Source organism: Numida meleagris, chromosome 2 (genome assembly GCF_002078875.1).
Source record: "Numida meleagris isolate 19003 breed g44 Domestic line chromosome 2, NumMel1.0, whole genome shotgun sequence".
NCBI classification, from domain to species: Eukaryota; Metazoa; Chordata; class Aves; order Galliformes; family Numididae; genus Numida; species Numida meleagris.
The window spans coordinates 112,459,771-112,485,155 of NC_034410.1; the positions used below are offsets into that span (position 1 = coordinate 112,459,771).

Here is a 25,385-nt window from a genome sequence, read left to right on the forward strand (position 1 = left end):
CTTGTGGTGCGCATGCGCACTCCCACCCCGCTGGGTGCTCGCCCCACCCCCGCGCCATTTGAGTCGCTGGCAGCGGGCGCGCGCGGGCCCATTTTCACCCCCACGTGACATGGAGGCGGGGACGGGAAGGGAAAGGTCAGCGGCGACGCCGGCGGAGGGGGAGCGGAAGGTCAGGGCGCCGCGGAGCGGAAGTGGCAGCCGGAGCCCGTCCGCCATTGTGGGGAAGCGGAGCCCGGAGCAGGGGGGGGAAGCGGCGCTGCGTGTGGCCGGCCGGCTCCTTCCAGCGGCAGCCCGATCGGCGGCGGCGTACCCAGGCGGCGGCGACAATCAGGCGGCAGGGAGGAGGAGGAGGCGGAGGCGAGCGGCGCGGCGGGCGGGCGGGCGAGCGGCCGCGGCGTGCGGAATCACTCGAGGCCCAGGCGGAGCGAGGGGATCGCGGCTCCCCGTGAAGAATGTCAGCCACCAGCGTCGACCAGGTACCGGCCGCCCGCTCGCCGCTCTCCCCTCTCCCCGCGGCCGGCGCCTGGAGGGCGGCGGCCCGGCGGCCTCCCGCTCCGTCTCTCCCTGCCGCCGTGGGGAGCGGCGGGCGATCGGCGCCCGGGATGGCGGCCCCTTCCCGGCCCCGGCGGCCCCTATTTATAACCGTCGGGCCGCGCCAGCTCCGCTCCGCCTCCCCGCTGCTGGGCCCAGCCCGGCCTGGCGGCTCTGCGTCTGCCCGCGCCGCGAGCGAGCCCTCACCAGGCCCCGTGGGCGCCCGTTTTCTGTCGCCGCTCCTGGAGCTCTTTTCTTGGCTCTCCCTGGAGCCCCCTGTTTTTCCGACTTCTGGTTATCGCCTTCTCTCTTTCCTTTCTCTCCTCACCCACGTTTTCTTCTTTCGGGCCTCCTTCCCCGCGACCTCCGCTTCTTCCAGCTGTTCTCCGATTCCTCACAGGGCTTCGAGGTTTCCTCAGCCTTTGCCAGGCCTCTGCTGCTCTTCCTCTCTTGGCGGGTGTTTTTCTGTCCCGCTCCTCGCTTCTTCCTTGGGCCTCTGCCTCTCCTTCAAAGTTTTCTCCTTGCAGCCTCCTTTTCCCCTTTTATTTTCTCTGTGCCTTCAGTGTTTTGTGCCTTTTGTCTCTGTGCATGCTCTCCGGTTTCCTTTTGTGCACTTATTTCTAGCTCAGTGATCTCTCAGCTCTCGTTGCTCTCTAGGCTTCCATGGGGGCTGCTGCTTCTCAACTTTTTTCAGTTTTATGTCTTTTGTTGCTCTCTGCATGACTGGATGAGTTGTATCTCAAAAGATGAGATGTTGGGGCTTTTTAAGGAGGTTTTCCTCTGGTTTGGGGGAGAGGGAGGTGACTAACCAGCAAAGCTTTAGATGAAGATGTGTTAAACAGAGACCTAACTCTGAGACAGATGTGTACGCAAGCAAGATGGAGGTGGTTTTCTCTAACCTAGCTTAAACTTTCAAACCAGTAAATACTGAATCTTTCAGGAATAAAAATTGCTAGAGAATAGAATAGGGGAGCCTGGGAATCTGCTCATACTTAGTTGTACACGCATGAGGAAATGAATTAGATTCTAATGAGTTAGCAGTGGTTTCTTTCTTTTTAAGCTGTTTTATTTTGTTATAGAGGAATTAAGGTTACTGTAACTTGTTCTTTTACAGTGTTCTTAGTGCATGGCAGATTAGCAGTGTTTTGTAATGACTAATCCTAAAAAAAAAAAAAAATTCTCCTTAAGGTATTATTTCCTTTTGTGAAAGCATAGATGTGGTATCATTTTCTCAACGTAACTGACTGAACAAGAAATATATAGTTCAGTTTGCAACATTGCTGTATATTCTTTTGTACATCTAGAAGGCAAGGCATTATAGGCTTTTCCCTGATAAGTACCCATCAGTCAATTTAAACGATGACATATGATAATGAAGCTCTAGCACTGGCAGTAATCTTAAGCTAACTTTCTTTGTTCTTTTAGTTTATGCCATGTTTATTTCTTATGTTTCTCAAGGAGGAGCAATCAAAATTAATTTGCTCAGATCCCTACTGCCAGTTAAGCTTTACACGTTTTAAAAGACTGTAGAATGTTTTAATGATTTTCAGGGAAATTCTTCCAGTTTTAAAACTCTTCAACTGGATTTGTACATCAGCGTGTTTTTGTAATAGCTTGAATTGGTATCTAAATTGAAAAGAACTGGTAAACTTAAGTTTTCTTCCTGAAAACATCCGAGGATTCTAACTGAAATTTTCTGTTTTGCTTTTTTCCCCACTTTCCTGTGTACAGAGACCTAAAGGACAGGGAAATAAAGGTAAGTCGATTCACTGTAATTTTGTGTAAATGTCTGATCTTGTTTGTGGAGCTTAATGTGTTCTGAGACAATTATGGGAAGGGAGGGCTGCTATAGGATGTCTTCCTTCAGATGAAGATGACAGGAAATTGTGTACCAAATATTACTTCCCAGCATTTTTACTGTGGTATAGTAGTGTGTCAATTTAAATTGTTTTGTTTTTCAGATAGATTACTATACAGAGTAATAAGATAACACAGCTTTTTTTAGCTGATGTTGTTTGATATGTTTGTATGATCTCTTTAACAGTACACCTTGGACCCTTCTGTATAGTGAATGGAATCAGTGTACTAGAATCATCAGGAGGAGTCTTTTGAACAATTTCCTTAGCTTGAGAAATATGAGCCATGTGACTACTTAGTTACTCATATCTGTGAGCAGAACACATCACCCTCCTTATTTTCAGGAAATGTCTTGGCTCTGTCTGTAGATAATATTTTTGTAGTCTTTCTAAGCCTTTTTTTTAACTTTTTTCATCTTTTATTTAACATCTTTGTATTTAAATTGGGGTTTATTTCCTCCCACAGAAATGAACAACTACTTTCTTCACTCTTAGCCAGTCTGTCCTATGTGGCGTATCAGATTATGTCCTGCAGTTTATTTCTGGTCTAGAGTTTGTTATCTTTGATATTAAAGAACAAACAAAACAAACCCAACCCGATAACTTATTTGGGTTTTCTATTTGAGTATTCAGCACACTTGTGCCAATTAATGTCTTATCTGCTCAGTAAGCTGGGCAGTAAGATAGTATGCAAATAGCTACCTGTGTGATGCATTTGATATGGTTATTTCTGCATGCAGATAAAAAACATATTTGTGGAACTTGTATATTTTTTGACCCTGCTGTTTATTGTCTAAGCTAATCTAATTGTTCTCTGTGAAGTGTCATTTAATGTTATCCACACTTTACTTATTCTCTTGTTCTATCTGTGTGCAGATTATTTACCGCTTCTGTATGTAGTGCTCATGTTGGCATGTGTTTCCTGAATCTTGTTGAATCTAGCCTGTTCCCTTCTAATTTCAACATGCATTCAGTGAGAGATGAACCTGTCTGCCTCCTCTCCACCCTCCCAGTTTGATCATTTTTTCCTGAGTACTTGTTCTCATATTCTAATACTTATGGTACTTTTTAGTATTTTTCTTTGAAACGGTTGTTTCTGACCTTCATATTTCTCATAAATGAGAAGTCAGATTCATTTTAGTAGGTAGTTTATGACTTCTTGTTCTTCAAATTACAATGTCTACATTTTTAGAGAAGTTAGATCTATTAGAGAATCATAGAAGTAGTTTTTGAACTTATGTCCAATGTATGAATTGAGAGTAAAGTATTGAGCATTGCATTTGAGATACTGTCCTGTGGTTTGCTTTATAGTGAAAGTGCACAAGTCAGCATATTTTTGTGTGCTACAACTTGTAAATGCTGCAGAATGTGTGAATTAAAACATAGCTTCAACTTCTCTAAATGGGGAGGTTTTTACATCTCCGAACTTGGATTTTAGTGGATTGCATCGTGTTAAATAATGTACAAGTCTCCTGGTGAGAATATGATATCAATGAAAACTGAGATGAAACAAACCAATAATCAGCTCAATTCTGCTGAAATATAAAGTACAGCAAATAATTTACAAAACTAATTTAATTTGGTGTTAGATTAAAGGTCTTGGAGATGGAGGATGGTAGCACAGGATTAGCTCAAGTACTTGCCATTAGATCAGAGGCTTGTTCAGGAGTTCATATTATAAGTCAGTGTCAGCAATCCTTACTGTCCAAATGTTAGCAGACAGTTATCTTTTTCAGGTGTCATGATATGGTCCTAGCTTAAAGGGACTTTGATGGCATACATGTTACTGACTCAACAGACTAATCTGAAGTTCTATGCATAAAAATGACGATGTTGAGAAAGATGAGGTTGGGCATGTAAATAGAGTATTTTTCGTATTGAAATAAAAATACTAAGTCTTCAAATGATATTGAGAATTAAGCTACTTGTATTGTCTAGTTAAATGTTCTTGATACTTTGTTCTAGTTAATTGAAAGTTGATGCCGTGTGCTTTTCCCTTTGACCAGAACGTGTGGGCTTATACATCTAGGATGTAGAACAGTACTATCAATCTGTTGGACGTTAACTCCGGAATTTCAGAGACCTGAACCAGTAAATGATCTTATCTTGAAAGTTTTCTTGTTCTATTTGTCAAATACTGTACTGTTGACATAAAACATAACTGGTATCAGTCAAATGGTGTCTTACAGTGGGGTTGATGGGGACTTTGTATTCCCCAAGCTTCTTTTTCCCCTAGCTTTTGTTTGTGCCAGCATATCGTATCTATAAAAGTGTTGACTTGTGTTTACCTGTGTATGTATTTTTGGTTTTGTAGGAGGTTTAAATATAAGATTAGGTTTAAAACAAGAATGAAACAGTACGGGTTACTTGTAGTACTTATTACAGACTACATTAATCTGAATGTAGTGACGACTTCTAAGGAGACATTAATGCCTTTGGCCATCGTTTGTGCAATTTGCTAGTGGTTATTCAAAGGGTAGCAGCAGTTAAAAGGACATAAGCTTTAAATTCCTTTATTTGATGAGTTGTTTCTTCCTGGTATCTAATTACACAGTGTATTTTTACACAGAAGTATACAGTATTTTCAGAGTTGGATTGGTACGGATGCTTTTAGTAACTGTAGATTAGTTTCTGTTAGCACACTTCATCACTGCCCTGCTCAGCTGGAACACTTAATGTGAGATTTGGGTATGAGGCATGCATCTTAGTCTGTTTGCTCTTGTTAAATATGTGTGTGGGCTATATTCTTCATTATTAATACCTAATGTAAAGTTAGAGTGAGAAGCTAAAGAAACAGTTCTAGTGATGCTGTTTCACTGAAAAGTATATACATTTAGTAGTACAGATGGCAGCATAGAACTATTTTGTGTTGCTGGCTTCAGATCGCAATATAGAATAAACAAGGAAGAAAATACACTTATAGAACATTCTGTTAGTTGTTGCAGTGACCAAAATAATTATCTTGAGACCATTAGATACCTTTGAAACAATAAACATGGCATGTTTTATGAAGATCAGCTGTCAGTATGAAGAGTTTAATTTTGATAGGGTTCTAATCTTAGCGTGTAGCTTGTATATTGCTTTATTTGTTGCCGCATGCTTTTAAGAAACTCATATCCCTCCATTTATTTTTATTATAATGAAATTGTATTTGGAAATGGTGCTGTTTGTACTCTTTGGTTAAGACTAAGCAATGGATATGGCACGGTGTGGAGGAGAGACCTTGTGTGAGTGGGCCAAATGTAAAAAGGAATATGGAGTTCCAGAACATTAATGTGTTCCCACTGTGTTTAAGTTCAGGGTGATTAATGACTACAGCTGAAACTCCTTATTTATGGAAAAACAAACAAAAACGAATATCTTATATTGTTATTTAATTTAGAAATATTTTTATATCATGTTTTAATACACATTGTGCTCACCGTTGTTAGTTGTACTTGTCTGTAGCTAGTATACAAACACCCTATGTCAGTATATAACAACTGTCAAGTGATCTAAAACCCCTGGATGATAAGTAAAATGCAAGTTACTTCCCTCCTTCTCAGGTAGTTGCTTCGGAAAAAATCTTCTATTGTTCTTTATTAAATTATGATTTTTCATTCCGTTACTGCTGTCTGAAATTAATACATTTTTCCAATTTTCTTCCTTATGGTTCTATTCCTGTGTTATTTTTCCAGTTAGTTTAATTCCCTGAAGACAGCTTGTTACAGAAATCAAATGCGGAAGAAGTTCTGAAGTGTCTGGTTTGCAGTGTTAGCTTTAGCGGGGGGGGAGGAACACAATTGAGCAACAAAACGTGCTCTTAAAGCACTGACTACATACAATAAAACTGAAGGTTTAGTTACGTAGCTGTATGTACTATTCAGAAACTTTTGCTAAAAGAGAGAAACGGGTGTCAACTTTTATCTCAGTTTTCCCAGCTCTCAGAAAATCTGCTGCTTTGCTATAACTTCTGGTGTCATTCATTCTTAGAACACTTTTTCAGTTACTCTAAAACTCATTTTTACCAAACCTTCTGATAGGTAACAGCAAAAAAAAAAAGCATTCAGAAAAGCAGTCAGTTGCATTTGAGAAGACTTCTTTGTCTTTCAGTTGTATAATTTCATATAAACTTCCTGCTTATTTCAGTCACTGTTCTGCTTTGCACTATGGAAACAGTGGAGTTTAGTAGAAAATTCTGCAATTTGACTTTGAACAATAGGCTGGGGAAGAGGGGAATTGAGAGTTACTTCAAGTAATTTGAGCAACTGGAAAATGCCAAGTAGGTATTAATGTCTTAGATGAAACTGAAGGTAATAAATAGAAAGCTAAGAAGAGCAGATAGGAAGCGATTCGAGTGTATAGTGGCATGTGTGCTGGGAAAGGATAATAAATTTGTTCTTGGACTTCAGCTTGCTTCTGTCTTGCACTGTCCCCTCTTAACTTAAGAGATGCTGCTAATTCAGTGAAGTCTAATAGTTGTGTAGGAATTAAAAAATGAAACAGCTGGAATAGCCCTTCCCTGTTGTATTGGTGGGTTACTGACTTTAATCCTATCAGGAGAAAGATAAATATTGCAGATTTCAATGAACCTGTTGAATATGTGTGATCTCACTGGTCTGCACATTTGCACTTAATCTGGTACTTCTGGAAACGCTGGATTTACTGCCCATGCAAATAAGGTGACTGTAGTTTTTCTGTCTGTGTAGTTTAGAAAATTCCTCCTCCAGGATAGGAGCTCCACCTTCAAGAATAGTCTGCTCTGGTTGTAGTCTTTCCAGACCTCTTCTGAGATCTGACTGGGAGGCTTAAGTGATCTATTTTCTTTGATTTGAACAATGTAAATCTTAACAATAATGTATTCTGTCTCAATGAAGCATAAGTAGAAGTATTTCAATGAACAGGTGATTAAGTTTTACCTAGTTTGAAAGTGCATCATCAATCTTCCAGGAAGTATACCTAATACAAATATACTTTTAGTTTCAGTACAAAACGGTTCGATTCATCAAAAGGATGCAGTAAACGATGATGATTTTGAGCCATATCTAAGTAGTCAGACAAATCAGGTAAGTAAACATTGCTTACTGTCTTGAAGTTAACTTTGGAGTTCAGTGGAGTTCTAGACTTAGTTCATTTGTGAACAGTGTTTATTAGAATTACTTGCCTGAACAGCGGTTGAAATACAATTTTGTATCTTATTATTATCTTATATATAAAATACGAAGCAGATAAAGTTGTCTTAAATTCTGGTAAAGATTTGGTTAATAAGCATGCTCTGATGTCTTGTGCTCCAACTTCAAAAATAACCAGTTAACAAGAATCTTAAAAAATAAATGAAAAAAACCAACCCAAACACCAAAATAAAACCCCACACCTTAAATTTACAATGAATTAATCATATTTTGGATGAAGTTCAAAACAACAGTTTTGTTGGCTCTGAGAAAATATTAAATGCGTGGACATGATTTCCTTTGAAGTTAGTAGGAATATCTCACAGCTGATTGCATAATAGATTGAAGCTTAATACTACTAGAGCATGGTATAATGCTTCTGCCAGAATGTTAATGACTTATTTTCAGAGCTGTGAATTGTCTCTGTAATCAGAAGTTAACATACATTAAGTTGTTGTGGTCGTGAGAGGAAAAGAAAAATTATTAAAATACTTCTGAGAATTCTTCCTACTTTCCCATTTCCTCAAATAACACAATATTAGGGAAGCATTATCTGAAGGACGATATTGTGCTGCATTTTTTTCAAAACAGCATCAGAAGTTATGTGGTTAGTAGTCCTTCAACTGTCTTGGAACTTCATCATCTAAAGACATAACTGTTGTGATTTCTCAGTAGTCTTGGGAGTGGAATTTGGATTTAGCAAGCAAACTTTTTTCTGCTAGGCCACAGGCTGTTCTTAATGGAAATGTTAGTTTGAGTATTGTTCCTCGTGAATCAAAGACATTCTTTCATTCTTTCTGTCATTATGTTCTGGTAGTTGTCTCCTGTTAGACAAATCTGACAAAAAAGCAACAAGAGTACGAAAACTTAAATCCTAACTGCAGTTATGTTGCTCTGTTAATGAAACTACAGTTGTTATGACTTGTTTTTTAAAATGGTTTGTGAAAACATGGCCGCTTCCAACAGGTATTTTTACTCATCTTTGTTACCTTGGAGGGAATGGGGAAAGTTACAAGTTCGTTCATATAAATGTTAACAATGTTTTGGATGGTATTAGAAGTATTTTGTCCTGAGCATATAGCCTATATTGCTGATTTTTGTTTTATTCTCTTGCAGAGTAACAGCTATCCACCAATGTCAGACCCATATATGCCTAGTTATTATGCTCCATCCATTGGATTTCCATACTCTTTAGGCGAAGCAGCATGGTCAACCGCAGGTGACCCTCCAATGCCATACTTGACAACTTATGGACAGATGAGTAATGGTGAACACCATTACATACCTGATGGTGTATTTAGTCAACCTGGGGCATTAGGAAACACCCCTCCATTTCTTGGGCAGCATGGATTTAATTTTTTTCCCGGGAATGCAGACTTCTCTACATGGGGGACGAGTGGATCTCAGGGACAATCAACGCAAAGCTCTGCTTACAGCAGCAGCTATGGCTATCCACCTAGTTCTCTTGGGAGAGCCATAGCAGATGGACAGGCTGGATTTGGCAGTGATACTCTGAGCAAGGTGCCTGGGATTAGCAGCATTGAGCAAGGCATGACTGGACTGAAAATTGGTGGAGATATGACAGCTGCTGTAACAAAAACTGTAGGTTCAGCTCTGAGCAATACAGGTATGACAAGTATTGCAGCCAACAGTGTGCCCCCAGTTAGCAGTTCAGCACCTAAACCAACCTCATGGGCTGCCATTGCAAGGAAGCCTGCTAAACCTCAGCCGAAACTCAAGCCTAAAGGTAATGTGGGCATTGGGGGCCCTGCTGTACCACCACCACCTATAAAACACAACATGAATATTGGAACTTGGGATGACAAAGGGTCAGTGGTAAAAGCACCCCCAGCCCAACCAGTACTGCCTCCTCAGACTATAATCCAGCAGCCTCAGCCATTAATTCAACCACCAACACTGGTGCAAAGCCAACTGCCTCAACAGCAGCCTCAGCCACAGCAACCACAACAGCAACAAGGACCTCAGCAGCAGGCCCAGCCTCACCAGTTGCAGCAGCAGCAGTTGCAAAACCGCTGGGTAGCGCCTCGTAATAGAGGTGTGGGCTTCAGCCAGAACAACGGAGCTGGTAGTGAAAACTTTGGTTTAGGTGTTGTATCCGTCAGCTCCTCACCTTCTGGTGTGGAAGTGCACCCAGTGCTGGAGAAACTAAAGGCCATAAACAACTACAATCCCAAAGACTTCGATTGGAACCTGAAGAATGGACGTGTGTTTATAATCAAAAGTTATTCAGAGGACGATATTCATCGTTCCATTAAGTACTCTATCTGGTGTAGTACTGAACATGGTAATAAGCGCTTGGATGCTGCTTACCGTTCCTTGAATGGAAAAGGCCCGCTGTATTTACTCTTCAGCGTGAATGGCAGTGGACACTTTTGTGGAGTGGCTGAGATGAAGTCTGTTGTGGACTACAATGCATATGCTGGCGTCTGGTCTCAGGATAAGTGGAAGGGCAAGTTTGATGTCAAATGGATCTTTGTCAAAGACGTTCCCAATAACCAACTGCGGCATATTCGCTTGGAAAACAATGACAACAAACCAGTTACCAATTCGAGGGACACTCAAGAAGTACCCCTAGAAAAAGCCAAGCAAGTGCTTAAAATAATTGCTACTTTCAAGCATACCACCTCAATCTTTGATGACTTTGCACATTATGAAAAGCGTCAAGAGGAGGAGGAAGCCATGCGTAGGGTAAGAAACCAGTATTATAGTAGCTCTCCTGTTTTTTTGATTCTTGGTGACCTTGTTATTTCATTCAGCTGAAATTTCTTGGTGTGAATGTTGAATCCAAACGTGGTGCTTTTTCGCCAAGGTGTATATACTTGATATAACTAGTTCTTAATGAAAAGACTAACTTTCTTGTACCTGTGTTAATAAAAAAAAGTTACATGTTTAACCACAATGCTAACATTGGCATGCATAAGTTGACTTCTGAGTGTTTTACTTTTTAAAAGTGAACAGAAACAGAACTGAGTGCATTATCCATAGCTGAAGTCTCCCATTTTAGACTTGTTTTTATGCTTTCTGTGTCTTTAAAGAAAGAGAACTGAAATTGCAGATGAAATTAACGTTATTTACCAAAACAATTCAAATTCTGCTTTATTATTAACAAGGTTATTGTGAAAAGTAGATTTTCCCCTTGATTCAGTTTCTTTTCTAGGTTTCTGAAACATACGAGTGATGTAATGATGGCTTATACGGTGTCAGAATTATTTTTTGGACAACTCTGATATTGCACGTAAAAATATATGTAGTTTGTTTCCGTGATTAAAAGTGTACCTACGATAAATCTGTAGAGAAAACTGTAGTTTTGGAGGTCAACATTTCAGAAAATCAGAAAAGGAAAAAAGACTTTCACTCTGAACTATTTTATAGTACTTGCTTGTCATGTGAACTCTCCCACCACTAAAGACTGTTCCGTTCACCATTAGCCTTAATATTTACTTTTGCTATGTTTTTTCCAGACTTGCTACTGTAACAGTAAATACATGATTTATCTCACGGTTAGAACGATTTCAGGAATCTGGAATTACTGTCCTAGTTGGTTGTTATTCAGAAGTGTGAATTTGCATCAACAGGATTTGGTGGTAGTGCTCTCTGTTCATCCATGACACCACTTAATGCATAAAAATACCCCTAAGTCAATGGTTTATGCTAATTAGGAGATTTGTGGGATATCAAGTCCTGAATTTGTTCTTGTTTGAAGCTGCCACCGTTCTGGCTGCATAAGAATTTCACTTGCTCCACCATCTCCTTGTCTCTGTTAGGTTAGGTCCAGCCTCTACTGCCATACTGCCAGCATCCACCTCTGATGCTCTGGTCCAACATAATAAAATAGGAGGCGTTACTTTCAGAGCACTCTTTTTTTTTCTTTTTAAGAAACAATGATGTTGTAAATCAGTATTGTTACTTTTGCGCCATCTTGATGATGGGAGATTGGACCACAATCTTATCTAATATTCTATGCAAGGGAAAAAATTTTGATGTTTTCAGGTTTTAGTATAAGTTTATGGTTTTGGTAATGTTTCAGAATGGTAAGGCTAAGTGTTTCTCTGTAGCCCTTGTGTCAGAAGTGCCTTAATTTCTGATGGTTTAAGACACTTCATAAAGACCTTGCTGGCTTCAAAAGTGTTGCAGATACTTTGATAGAAAAGGAGTCATAATTCAGACATGCCCCAGCAACTGCTTTATTTGTGGTTTGTATCCCTCTATAGTAGGTACAATCCATGGTATGTAGTGGGGGGGAGGGAGCATGGATTCAGTAATGTTTCTGTGTATGTTAAATTTATAAATCAGTGTACTAAACTCAACATTTAATAGATCTCTATGTGACTGTGATGGTGTGTATTTTGTGTAATAAAGGAACATTGCTGTTTAATATTTTCAGTGAAGTATACACGATCTGTATGACTCAACTACTGAACTTTACATTTCTCTATTAATATAGCTGCTTTTCCCAGTTCTTTTGAGAGCAAACATACTTGTCACGATACTTGCACAATAGACATTGATTCTTCTAAAGCAGTGTACAACTTGTTTTTGTGGCAAATTAAAAAAAAAAAAAAAAGAGTTCAGACCTGCATATCTTGGATGTCAGGGAAGTTCTTTAAAGAGAGAGTGGTGAGGTGCTGGAACAGGCTGCCCAGAGAGGCTGTGGATGCTCTATCGCTGTATGTGTTCAAGGGCAGGTTGGATGGAGCCCTGGGCAGCCTGGTCTAGTACCAGATCTGGAGATTGGTGGCCCTGCCTGTGGCAGGGGGGTTGGAACTTGATGATCCTTGAGGTCCCTTCCAACCCAAGCCATTCTATGATTCTGTATCTAGGAGTGAGATCTTCTTTTTGAAGATGTATTTATGACATTCCTGAATCAAGTTCATAGAATTCATAGTATGGCTTGGGTTGGAAGAGACCTTAAAAATCATCTAGTTTCAACTCCTTGCAGTGGGCAGCGTTGTCACCCTCCAGATCAGGCTGCCCAGGGCCCTATCTTAGAATATAGGAAGTCCAAATTAAACTAATACCAGGTACTGGGATAATCTTTATGATTCCCTTAAAAACCAGTGTAGATTTAAAACCTCTAGGTTTCTTCTTGTTTTGTTATGATACAGTATAGAAACAACCTTAAGCTGTAAACATTCAATTGTTAACTCCTTCATGATTCAAGCATAGTTTAAAAATGCAATAATTAGTATTGTAAGCTCTATTTTATGGTTAGTTGAGTAATCCTTTATACTTAGGGTCATCTAAATTTTTATGGATCTGTATACAAATTAGTACACTTCTTACTGCCAGTAGAACTGTGTATTCCATGTAAATTAAGTTAATTCCCATTTTCTGTGGCAGCTGTGGTTGTTTCCAGTGTCTCTGTCATGATAAGTGTTCTTTTTGCTGTTCATAAAAAATAAATGCATCAGATAGCAGTAGTCACTTGCTTGTTCCTTCAAGTTTGGTTACTCATTTGTTGCTGCAAAGGCGGGTAACAAACTTTCCTACAGCCAGTGATCTAAACAAAGCAACAACATATGATTTATAGATGTGAATCTACTTTATAACTGTTCATCATCCCAGCTAACTTATTTGAAAGTAATTGGTTGTAAAAAATTAATCTTAACTCAGGGGAATCAATAATTAATTTCCAGTATGACCTGTCATTGTTTTGTTCAAGTTATGGCAGTGTACTTGTAAAAGTGCAGTGAATGAGACTTCCTTAACTTTGCCATTTGATACAGGTTGCTTGCAAATGCCTGTGAGTAGCCTCTTCAAAGTGTAAATATTAGAACTACTGTGTCTGCCACTGTTTGATGCCACTCTGTTGTGGGTCAGATATGTAGAAGTGGGACTGGAAAAAAACTTGTGCAGCGCTCACATTTTTCTTATTGCTGAGGTTCTAGTGTCCTATTTTAAATGTACTGGGTGCTTATTAAACTGTAGTTATGTGTTGTTTGAGGACCTCTTTTGGTGTTGCTTAGTACTGAATTCTTGTAGCATATGATGGACAAAAGGTCATGGTTCCTCCTAACTGTAGAATGCTGACATAGTAGCAGTAGCATGAAAATTGTTTTATTGTAATAGTCCTGAAATATAATTATTATCTGTAGGAGAAGATGAAAGAACTCAGTATGATTGCTTCTGCTTATCTAATTAGCATTTGGAATTTTTTCTTTACAGGAAACTTTTAAATGGCAGGTACATATTTGCCATGTAAGTTTTCTTCTGTTGCACTACATACCTTGTTATAGCAATGCTGATATAGCCAGAACTTTCTGACTCAGAGTAACTTCATATTTTTTCCTTCGCTGCGGTACCGATGTGGCTTCCGTTTCTCTGATAAGCCCTCTTATCAGATGATCGTGTTGAACAAGGTCTTAAACAATATATCTTTCAACTCTGGGACATTGCTGTCTTTGTGCTTGATTAGATATTTTAAAAAAATCTTTTAGGGGAATGAGGGAAGTGAGACAACATCCATAAAGTGTGAACTGTTCTCTCTTTCCCCATTCCAGCCCATTCAACTATGTCAAGCTCTGATATAAACACATAATCCTTGCACAAGTCAAAGAAAAAGAGGTAGCTGGGTAACATTTTTAATGTAGGTAATTGATAGTTGTACTGTCGTCTTGTACTGCTTTTTGTGTACTAAAGATTCAAAACAGTAAATAAAAGATTTTCTAATATCTTGTGAGAAATGCATTTGCTATATACTTTCCAGATTTTGAAGGTTTTTATTTCAGAATTTTCTTGAACTTGCTGCGTAGCTACAGTTTTTTTTCTTTATAAGCAAGAGTGATATTGCAGGTGTCATGTCTGTTTTAAGAAAAAAATAACTGTAATCAGAAATTAAATTTTTTTTTTACTGTTGATGTTCATAAGATGAAGGTACCCCTGGTCCTGGGAGAAGTGCATTGTTTGGAGCAAGATGAAATTAAACATTGATCCAGATTTTTTTCTTCTTGTGATGGCATGCTTTGTTCCTATGTCTTAATATGCTTTAGCACTGTGAGTCATTTGGGAGCACCTGAAAATGATCTGCGAGTTCTCTTACAGCCATGTGAATTTCAGTGCACGTGTTTTCTGTGCATTTGGCTGAGACAGTTGTTCATGTTTAGAGTTAGTGTTTAAAGTTTATTACAGGATAAAGCCGATATGGAGAGGTTTGGATATTAAAAGATGGTATCACTGATATATAATGACTATGTAGGGATTTAAATAGTGATGTAGCCTGCCTTTCTGTTGTAAGGAGGAAAGTGTTGCAGCAGGGGAAGTCCAGTATTGGAGTACTGAATGAAAGAGCTGGAATGCTATTAAGCTCACGGGTAGTCTTAGATTAGAAAGAGACTTAAATGGATCTTGTTCCCTTTTCTTTTTGATTTGAAATTGCTGCCTGCAGAATGGGGACTTCAGAGTCCTTTCTACTGAGCAGAATGACCAGTTTCTCTTGTAAGATACAGACCTCTATTGGAAAAGCTAGGAATATCAACTAAGTGGTTTGCCTGAATGCTCTGAGGCAAATTGGTTTTGGAATCTAATGCTTTAACATTCTTAGAGGAACATAGCTCCTTAAAACAAGACATTGAACTTGAACTGAGTGTGATCTGTGATAAACTCCAGTGTCTCTGAATGCTGTGTTGAAGTTAGTTGTTTTTTTTTTTGAAGACACGAGAGCAATTCTAAACCTCTTCCTGAGCAAAAGCAGACCCCTTGACTGTTCATGAGTGGCCTTTTGCATCCTGCTCAGATGAATCTGTTGAGAACAAATGGACTAGAACACTAATGCTTTGCCTTCAGTTTGCAGGAAGCGTGAAGAAACATGTCTGCATAAGGTCCTCACATCCTGCATGCACTCTGTACTTCAACCTTGTTTCATTATTAGTTAGGAGAAAGCCAAGCACAGATAGTTGTGCTTTCCTGGAACAACCAACTGTTCAAAACCATACGAAGCTTAAATATCTAAACACTGCTTCTGTAGGTTCAGCTGAACTAGAATTATTGAGGTTTGGAATGAAAATTGATTGGTTTTAACCTTCAGAATCATCTGAAATTATGTATTACGGTGTGTTTTTTTGTCAGATGAACTGTTTGAGCTGAGTTCCATGTAAGTGCCTGGTAGTGTTCTTAATAGGAGAGGTAATTATGATTAGTGTTGTGCTTCTCTACTTAGGGTTATATTTAGTTGTGATAATGTAAGCAAACTTGTATGCTAATTCCATTTTCATGTGGAATATAATGAAAAAGCGAGATAAGCCATGTTCATGATTCTTCCTGGCTGGTGGATTTTAAATTGAAATAGTAATTTGAGTTGCAGGTTGTAATTTGTTACAGGTACGCAAAGAACATTAGTGGTGAGGCTTAAAGTCTGAGAAGTTCTTCCCCAGAGTATTTTCTAGATGCTGCAGTGAATGTCATTTCTAAGACTATTCTAGATTCCTTAGCAGATTTGTTAAATAAGGTCTTGTTTTTGTTGCCTGTGGACTTCTGAGTGGAAGTAACAAAGATGTCAGTCGTCTTTCTGCTGCTTTTACTGTGAGCAGTGATCATCAGTGGATGCAATTACATCAGATACTGGTTGTGAGGCCTCAAAAGTCAGTATTACACTATTTTTTCTTATTTTGTAATGAACTTGCTCCAATGGCTGTACTGTAGCTAATGAAAATCTGATATTTCAAGGTGTGTTGCAATATAGGGAAGCACTTGCTACTTCTAGTTAGAATTGGCCAATCCATCACTGACAATATCCATCTGGGGAAACAAGGCTGTAAGAGCTTTTCTGGCTCATGGAGTTTGTTTGGTTGTTGCAGAGCCTTTCTTTGTCGTGTGTCATTACACAGTATCTTTAAATTAGTTAAGTTTCTTTCCCCACCTCTGCCTTATGAATGTTCATACCTTGTTTAGTGTGCTATGGAAGTTCAGATATGAATTTGGTTTTTTTCTTAAGTGTAACAAAATATAGAACATTCTGTCTGTTCCACTAAGAGTGCTCTGCTCAAATTTAATTTACCATGATCACTGTAATATTTACAGTTCTGCTGTTGCTGAATCTTTCTGAGGATAAAAGAAGTAAAATGCCATCAAAATGAATATGGAAAATAAGAATTTGAGGTTTTGCAGCTTTTCAGACTTCCCTAGCATTTATATGCTTGAAAGCCTTATTTGCTGTCTGGAGCTCAAATGATCTACAAGAGCAGTGTCTTGGATGATTATTAATTCATACGGCTTACTGGGAAAGGAAGTGCTCTGGAGTTGTAAAATTTCATTTGACATCCTTGATTTTTAATTAGAGAGTTTTACTTTTCATGTCAGGAATAGAAGAAACTAAATGTTTGTGATGATATAGTATCTGAGCACACAAGTTTCTGGGTCCGTGTAAAGCTAGAGATCCTTCCCATCTGATCTTTCCTTCACAGATTCCCAGAATCACTAGAAGTACTACTTAAAAAGATGTGTTTAAATACTTTTATCTGGTCGTGAGATAATCTGTTTTCATATTTGCCCTGTCTTTGGAATTTGAGTGAGATGTCGATAAGGACCTGGATTTCACTCCAATTTAAAAGTTCCATTAATGTATGGCCAATGAGATTCTTGCTATAACCGTAAACTATTTTTTTCTCAGTAATCTGTTCTGTTTTGTGGTCTTACACACTAAAGTCCATGTTTTTGCTGTCCCAGCTGTAATGATACACTGGGGTGCAATGAATGGCAGATTATGGCTGAAGCCATAAATGAGATTTCATGAGCTTTGCTGTGGCTTCTTCTCACCAACTCTACAGCTGTCTGTTCCTCCTCTGCCAGGTGTTCCTGCCCACGCAGTAGGGTTGGCAGAGGTGTGTGCCTGCGCTTCCCTTCGCAGAATGCAGTCTGACATGTTAGCTTATGTTGCAGATGAACATGAAGATTAAATTGAAGTCTGCATTGAAGCAACTAAAATACGCTGTGTGTTCCCATTTGAAGCTGCTGTAAGAATGCTATTTCTTGACAGGGAGCAAAGCAGACAGCTTCAAGCATGAGTGTTGTAGAGACTGAAGCATGATAGGCTAGTTTGGTGGAGTTTTTTTTGCAAATATAGCTGATCGTGTTGGAGTTGAATGCGTGGGGAAACTAAGTGCAATTTTTGCAAGTTTGCAATCCTGAATAGCTTTAAAAATGGACTCCTGGAAATGCTCGCACCTCCAACTATCATAAAATAAGCAAAAGCCCTTCCCTCACTGTAAGCTTCAGTGTGTAGGACCTGAGGGGGGAGAAACGCATCTTAGGGCAGTAGCAGCTCTTTTTGTTAGGTCTCCCCTTAAATTTTGCAACTAAAAATCAGCATTTTTCATTTCCCCTCTTTTGGGCAAAACATTCCTGAAAGTAGTGTTATGCATCTCAGCAGTTTCTTCCAAATCAGATCAGAATGTGTTTTTGTTGCTTTGAAGGTTGAAATTTTGTTGGCATAGAGATTTTGTTAAATCAGGGTGAATTGTATTCTGATTGCTTTTTAGCACTGGGTCTTTCAATTAGTGCGCTGAACTCAGAGAATTGAAATTTTAAAATAAGTCAGCAATTCGGAACACGTTGCCGTACTGCTCTTTGCACATCTTTCTTTACTCTGAATTGAGGCATGTTTCTCATGCCCAAACCTTTCTAGGTTCACCTTTATTTGGTTTTGTCAGTTTGTGCAGAAAGTTGTTTGCATGCATGAAGCCTGCTCACCACATGTGCTCTTGCTAGCGGTTACTGTTAACCAGCTGTTGCATTCCCACAGAGTTCTATTTCAAATGCTTGATTGCTTTCCACTCCTGCTCATAAACTCCACCCAAAGCTGGCTAACCTCACTGTGGCAGATCAGGAAGTGAAGCAGGCTAAGCTGGCCTTCAGCAGGGAACGTGGAGTGACCTGAGAAGCTTTTCACTCTAGGATGTTGAGATTTGGAAAAGATTTTACTCGTCTGAATGTAAGGAATAGCTAAGAGAGACAGCAGTTTAGGATGCAGAGAGAAGCTGTGTAGTCAGCTTGACTAAATGCTTACCTGCAAATAAAGAGAAACTGATGATGTTACTTGTGTATATATAATATAATATAATATTTTAAATTGTGAGAATGTTGATACATCAGTATTTAACATAGCAGTTTTGTAGGCTGCTACAGTACGGCACTAGTGGCTTTCAGCGCTTGGCAGTTGAAGTCTGCTAATAGTACAGCAATAATCTAAGATGTACATAAGCAGGCTATTTTTGCTTGCTTTACGTGCATAGCCAGGCATGAGGCCCAGTGATCATGTGTTTTTAGCCTAGAGATACACTCTTAACATACCAATATATATTAATTCAATGACTGATAGCATCAATCTCGTTTCAAAACCACTATGCAAATATCGGTCATGCATCTCTGAACTAGGGAAGAGAATATTGCGGAATAATGCTAGCGTTGCTCCTTAAATATTCTGGAGCTCTGTTGTAGAGATTGAACGAGCGATGTTGTATAGCTGCTGAGACGGTGAGATTATTGTTGTGGCCAAGAACTCTCTGCAAGCCTTACATTTTTGGTATTCATCTTGAAGCAACCTTTTTGGAAGCAGAAGTCTGTCTTGAGGAAGACTGGATCATCAGCTGTTCTCTAATAACTATCTAAGTGTTATGTATACTCTTCTTTCATTATAATGTCTTTTGGGGAGAATTTATTTTGGATTATATGTTAATTTTCACTTTCTCTGAGTAGTTTCTAGCATAATAAAGTTTCAGCATGGTATCGCATAGTGGTTTTGAATTGTTCGAATGCCTCACGGTTTATTTTGGTTTTCCTTGCTATGTTTGTGTTCCAATTATAACATCCTGTGTAATGCAATAATAATAAAAATACTGGGAATGAGTTCTGTTTTCTTTTAAATGAGGCAGGGAGCTATCTCTTTCAGAAAGTATTATCAAACATTTACATAACTTGTGCAGTCATACATATTTGAAAAAAAAAATAAAATCCAGTGGATGAAGATTTCTTATTTTCCTAGAGTCAAACTATAGTGTCTTCCTGCAGTCTACTTAGCAAGATACGTAATGAAGGCAAGAAATAATAATTGTTCTTTATTCTTTTTCTTATAGATCATGATACTAAGTTGTGTATTTATCTTAGAGAAAATTGATAGAGCATTGAAAATGTTACTCCTCTGTTAGTCTTGTAATGCAGTGGCAGACTTTATTAGTCTCTGGTAGAGATACAGTGAAATGCGTAGTGTATTCTTTAACCTGACCAATATGTTTACATCGTTTATCTTTTTTTACACATGACATTGCATCTAGTCTTCCTTTATGTTGTATGCAGCATCGTACACTGCTGTGGCAGCTTTGAGGTGCATATCAGCATGATTGCAACTGAGGCTTGCATTCAAGTGGTTTCTGTCATTGTTTTTTGTCATCTTGTTTTTGTTAGTTTACTTCCCAGCCATTCCTCCCTCACTCTTTTTGTAAGAAACTTCTAGACAAAAATACTGTATGGTTGGCTTTTTTTTTATCTTGCCATCACAGCGCTGTGTTTGCATGGAGGAAGAAGTACTGGTGCAACTCGTTCCTTTACCTTTTGATCTTAAGCACATCGACACATTTATTACAGTAGTCTTTGATTAAGATATCTGGGAGTGTGATCTTTGTTTTTTCAGTTATCTAGTATCTACTGTAGAGAGAACATTTACATAGAGATTTTTGTAAAGTTATAAAGTTAGAAGATTGAGAGTATCTCTTTCCTTGTTTGTAGGTTCCTTGGTCTCCCTAACTAGTTCACTTTGCATAAAATATTTTATTGGCAGTGATTTGAAAGTAACAGCATAAAACTTATTATTTCTGAGAACTGTTTTTTTTAACATCCTTGCATTTTAATTCAACCTGCAGTTGTTTTTTGTCATTGTCTTTTTCCCTTGAAAGATAGTTGCTTGATTTTAGAGGGTTTACAGTGCTACTGCTTTAATGAGAGGAAAGCAAACAATGTTTAACTTGGTGTATTAACGTGATTTTCCTTTTTGTTTTTGTTTTCTTTCAGGAGAGGAATAGAAACAAACAATAACTGTATGGAGATATCCTGCTAGAATTACAACACTAATGATGTAGACTCTGGAAATGCCTAATATGTCTAAGAAGACGTTATTAAAGCTTTTTTCTGCTTAAGGTGACATCTTTGAACACTTTAACACGAAATTGACTCTTCTTGTAATGGTTCTCATCAGTGCATCTGCCCTTATACTCTCTCACCAAACACACTTGAGAACTGTACCTTCGTCAAGCACTTTCTGTCCTGAAGCTTTTACCAGTATCTGCTGTCTTTTGTATTTATGCATCCTAGCTAAGGCACAGGAGACTGAACGAATGCAAGGATTCATTAACTCTTTGAATTTGTTAAATACTAACATTTAACCATTAGAAGTGGTTCAATGATGTGAGATTCACATTGCTTCAACTTAATTTTTTTCTTCGTAGTTTTTTTTAATTGTCAGATTTTAGCTATTCAACAGATTAAAAGCAAATCATGCCATATTTAGTCCTGGAGTAAAACTCAAGTCTAAATGTTCATGTGAAAATTATTGTAGTAATCTTTTAAAACGGCAAAGCAACTTTAAGCTGCAGTTTAGCCAAATGAAACGTAACATAAAATTATATTAGAATGACATTTCCCTTGTTTCAAACTGTTTGGTGTAAGAGAATATTAATATGCAGCTTGGTGGACACCACCAGTTAATGCACATTTCTTTATTTTTTTTCTGTAACATGTATACTGAAAAAAGTGCATTTGTCTGAGGAACTGTTTGTTTGCTACCACTCAATGAATCTCAGTTTTGAGTAAATGTACCTCAGTCTAAATCAGACTTTTTATGACCTTTATAACTACATTTAAAATAATCTTTAATTCCTATTTCTGGGTGTTTGCAAGCCTGACAGATTGCTATCATGAAAGTGAAAATTTACTCCTCTAGGTGATTCACTAGCTAAATAAACATAATTCTTGTTTAGCAAGCATAGACTGTTCTCAAAGTTTTTTGTTTCATTTTCCCAACATTGAGGTGTTTTCCCCTGTCTACTATTAAACATATTGGAAAAAAACTCTTTGATCCACGGAGAAGACTTAGCCATTTTATCGAGATTTTTGTTAGAATTTGAAGAATTTCAGAATACGTGTTAAACTGGTTACTGCTCTACTAGCTTTTAACTCCTCAAATTGTATCTTTTGTTTCGGTTTATATAGCCACACACATTCTATCTGCTGGAAGAGAATATTAGAAAAATGTTAAGCAGGTGTATTGACTGTACGAAATACTGAACAGCCTGTACCAAACTCCAGGGATAGCTTTCTCTTTTTAGAAAGACAGTGTAGAAGTCAGATATGTTATGGCTTAAAATAGCAATACGGCATATTATTTGAACATTTCACGTCTTAATGTCCAGCACAGATGTTTATATTGTTTTTGAGCCCTTCATTTACAGATTTTGGCAATCAAAGTTCTGAAGCTTAAGTGGCATAACTTTGTTTTGAATACAGACTGTGTTGCCAGATTTTAGTTTCTCTCTTGTCAAGCCCCTAGCTCTCTTCTGACTTCGCATGTACAGAACATTCAGTATGTGCTATTTCTTACTCACTGTTTTAAATATTTGAGAATGAGTAGCAGATATGAATCTTAATTTTAACTGCTTGTTTTCTGGAAGCTCAGAAGGGAAGACGCTCACATTTTGGAGAGAAGCAGCAATCTCACTTAAATGCAGATTAGGTGAGGAAGGGAAAAGCTAAGCTCTTATTATACGAGGAGACGAGTTTTCAAGCCCCAAACCTTATGAAATTGGCTTGAGCCCAAAAATCCCTGCTTCCCTGTCTTTGTTTCCTGCTAACAAATTTTGTAGGTGTTTGTTTCCCTCTGTTGGCTGACCTATGGATTACTGCCTGTTATTCCAGCTGTAACTGATCATTTGAAGTGGCAAAGATCAATATTCTTGAGAGAGTGTAGTCCTTCTGATAATCCTTCAAGGGATCAGCATGCTTCTACTTCTTTGTTGCAAAAAAAATATCAGGAAAATGCACTGATGTTTCCAGTTAAAAGAAAGCTACTGTTAGTCAGGTATTCAGGATTTGATTGCATGTGCAACCTTACTTTGCTTCTACTGCAGTATTCATATTTTTGCAGACTTCTTAAAGTATTTCCTGCTTTACTCCTTGCCTCTTATACTCTATAGCATGAGCGTTGTTCTGGGATTGAATCAGGTTTAGTATCAAATGAGTTTGTTACTTTGCAGACTTTGAAAGCTTGGACAATGAGAAGGGATTGTAACAGAAGGAAGTGATCACATTTAGAGAGCTGTGACAGTTCTTATACTGTTCCAGGATTGTTAGTAGATCTACAAATAGAAGAGTTTAATTGCTGATGGTATTAGTCATGTTGTGACCGACTTGCAGACTGCTGAGAGTTTAGTATGTGCAGCTGAAATTAAAAGGAGTTTTATGTGCATATAAAGTGCTGTAAAATAGTATATACCGTTGTAATATACAGCTGTGGAGTGCTGTACTGGTTAATGGACACATGACGCTGCTAGCCTTCAGCTTCCTTATGCACGAGCTATTTTCCTCCAGAAAGAAAAGGAATGGTGCTTAATATCTCAAATAAATGTAGAAATACTTTTTTTGGTCTCTTTTTTTTTTTTTCAATACAGTGAAGCTGTGTTAACGGCTGCTTGCTAACGGTAGAGTTGGTAGAATCCCTTTTCTGATCCTGATTCTACCTCTTCTGTGTCAGCACTTGTTTTCCTGCGGTCCATACTGAACCAGTTAAACCAGCAGAAAATTCCTTGAACTCTCTGGACAGTTCTGTGAGATTAAAGGTTTACAAGGGAGATGGTGGGAGGGAAAGGAAGAAGGCTTGTTCTTTCAGGAGCAGTGCTAAACAGGTGTTGCTGCATTGTAACTCTCAAATTGCTGAACCATATATACAGTAGTAGCATGAAAACTGCAGAAGACCACTGCACCCCCCCCCCCCCAAAAAAAAAAAAAACAACAACAAAACAACTGTGTTTTTAGTGTAAGATTTTGGTAGCGTACAGTGAAATAAGATGTTATCGCAGCTCTAGCGCAGGAGGAGGGCAGGAATGCTGAGTATTTTCCATTTTGAGTACTTTTCCCACTTGGAACACACCTTAGAAGTCACAGAGAAATGATTGCTGAAAGACTTGATCTGTATTCTTATACCAGTTGAGACAAATCAAAGTTGTGTGAGCTTTGCTAATCTTTGAGTACGTTGTGTCTTTGTAATATCAGCACCTTTAATGTAGGGTTGGTTGTTTTTTTTTGGTGTTTGACAAGAAATAAACCCTGTCAATTGAATGCTCAAGTTGCTGACTTAAGCAAAACATGGGTGCTACTTCATTTTTAAGAGAATCGGATTGGGAAAACCTCAATGTTCACAGCTAGACAAAATTCACTGCTTCATGTCTTTTGTTTTTCTAGGCTTAATTTATCAAATACCATTTTTTTCTGTACATGCTCTTGCTTTTTTTTCTCCTTGGATACTCTGACAGTTTCAAAGACAAAGCACTGTCTGCAAAGTTCAGATGCAAAAGCCCCTTGCCAAAATTGTTTTCATCCCAGACAAATCCACCAAACGTGGTGAGCTTTTTAGTCAAGTGCAAAGAAAACTTGGTGTTTAGGAGGAAGTATATTAGTTATTTTCCATTACTTAGTCAAAATTCTGTTTTGAAGTTGCTTTCTATGCAGTACAAGTGTTTCCATGCCTGAAATATGTTCTTTTAAATAAACTGTTATGATGTCAACGCATCTTTCCTTTTCCTAGTTGAAACTGCCAATTTCACTGAAAACATCAAAACAACATGTTTAGAATTCTGTAAATAGCAGTTATCTTTGTTTTGGCCCTTTTGCAGCTAAGTTTTTGAAGTTATTGTTAGATCTTTCACCAGAAGATATTTAAATATTTGAGGTGATTGTAGCACAGTGTGAAAATCCTGTGTGGAGCATCTTTAATTGTTCTGCTGCACTCATTTTTACATGAATAATTCGAGGTATTCAAATATAAATCACTCTTTATGAAGAAATGACTTTCATGTGGTTTTCAGAGCCATTTGAACTAATTTTTGCTACCATTTTATATTATGGAAGTACGCTCCTGTTTTCCATGTCTTTATGTATTCTTTTGACAGGTGAAAATCAGTATAATTTACTGATAAATTAAGAGAATAAGAGAAGTTCTATTCAACTGCAGAAGAAGCTGGTTTACGTTTTTGTTTTTATATAAATTAGCGTACAATAATTGAAATGAAAATCTTGCATGACAGTTGACAATTTGATCTTAATTTTTTTGAAACTTTAACCTCTTCAGATTCTCATTTAATCTATTTTCAGCCTGGCATGTCCACCGTAGTTTGATATGGGAGAGGAAAGAATTATTCCAGGAGTTATAGGAATCTTAAGTAAAGTTTGGCTTCATTTAAAACTATAATATTAGTGTACAGCTGACATGTTTTCATCAAAGCATCTGTTCTATGTTGTCTATTCTACTTTATATACTTGAATAAAGTGCATTTGAATATGGTGAATATTGGCCTTTCAGTTCATGAAGTTAAATTTCTAACTGTTCCAGGCTTTTGACAGTATTTAACTTCCCATAAAAATCCTGAAATGTTAATTACACGCTCCTTGTTCAGGGATCTCTAAGCCAAATACTACCAATAGCACATAAAACATTTGTTTATTCATGTTCCATTGTATGCATAATGTTTGTTACCGCTTCTTATCTGACCTAGTTCTTCCCCAGATGTAGAAAGCTGACAATAGAAGTCAGACACGAGTTGGGTGCCTCTCCACTTTCCTTCTGGGTTGCACA

The 25,385-nt window shown here is 38.2% G+C and overlaps 1 protein-coding gene across 1 annotated transcript; it reads left to right on the forward strand.

Moving 5' to 3' along the window:
- YTHDF3 (YTH N6-methyladenosine RNA binding protein 3) lies at nt 232-25,098 on the forward strand. The gene is made up of 5 exons (XM_021386801.1): nt 232-476; nt 2,263-2,287; nt 7,347-7,432; nt 8,654-10,246; nt 20,555-25,098. The coding sequence occupies exons 1-5, from the start codon at nt 453-455 to the stop codon at nt 20,576-20,578; spliced, it is 1,752 nt and encodes a 583-aa protein (XP_021242476.1). The 5' UTR covers nt 232-452; the 3' UTR covers nt 20,579-25,098.

Excerpts from the sequence above, each read along its gene's own strand:
- YTHDF3 (XM_021386801.1), top strand. The coding sequence starts at position 453 with ATGTCAGCCACCAGCGTCGACCAG. Across the intron at positions 477-2,262 it reads CAGCCACCAGCGTCGACCAG|AGACCTAAAGGACAGGGAAA; the intron begins GTACCGGCCGCC and ends TCCTGTGTACAG. Across the intron at positions 10,247-20,554 it reads AGGAGGAAGCCATGCGTAGG|GAGAGGAATAGAAACAAACA; the intron begins GTAAGAAACCAG and ends GTTTTCTTTCAG.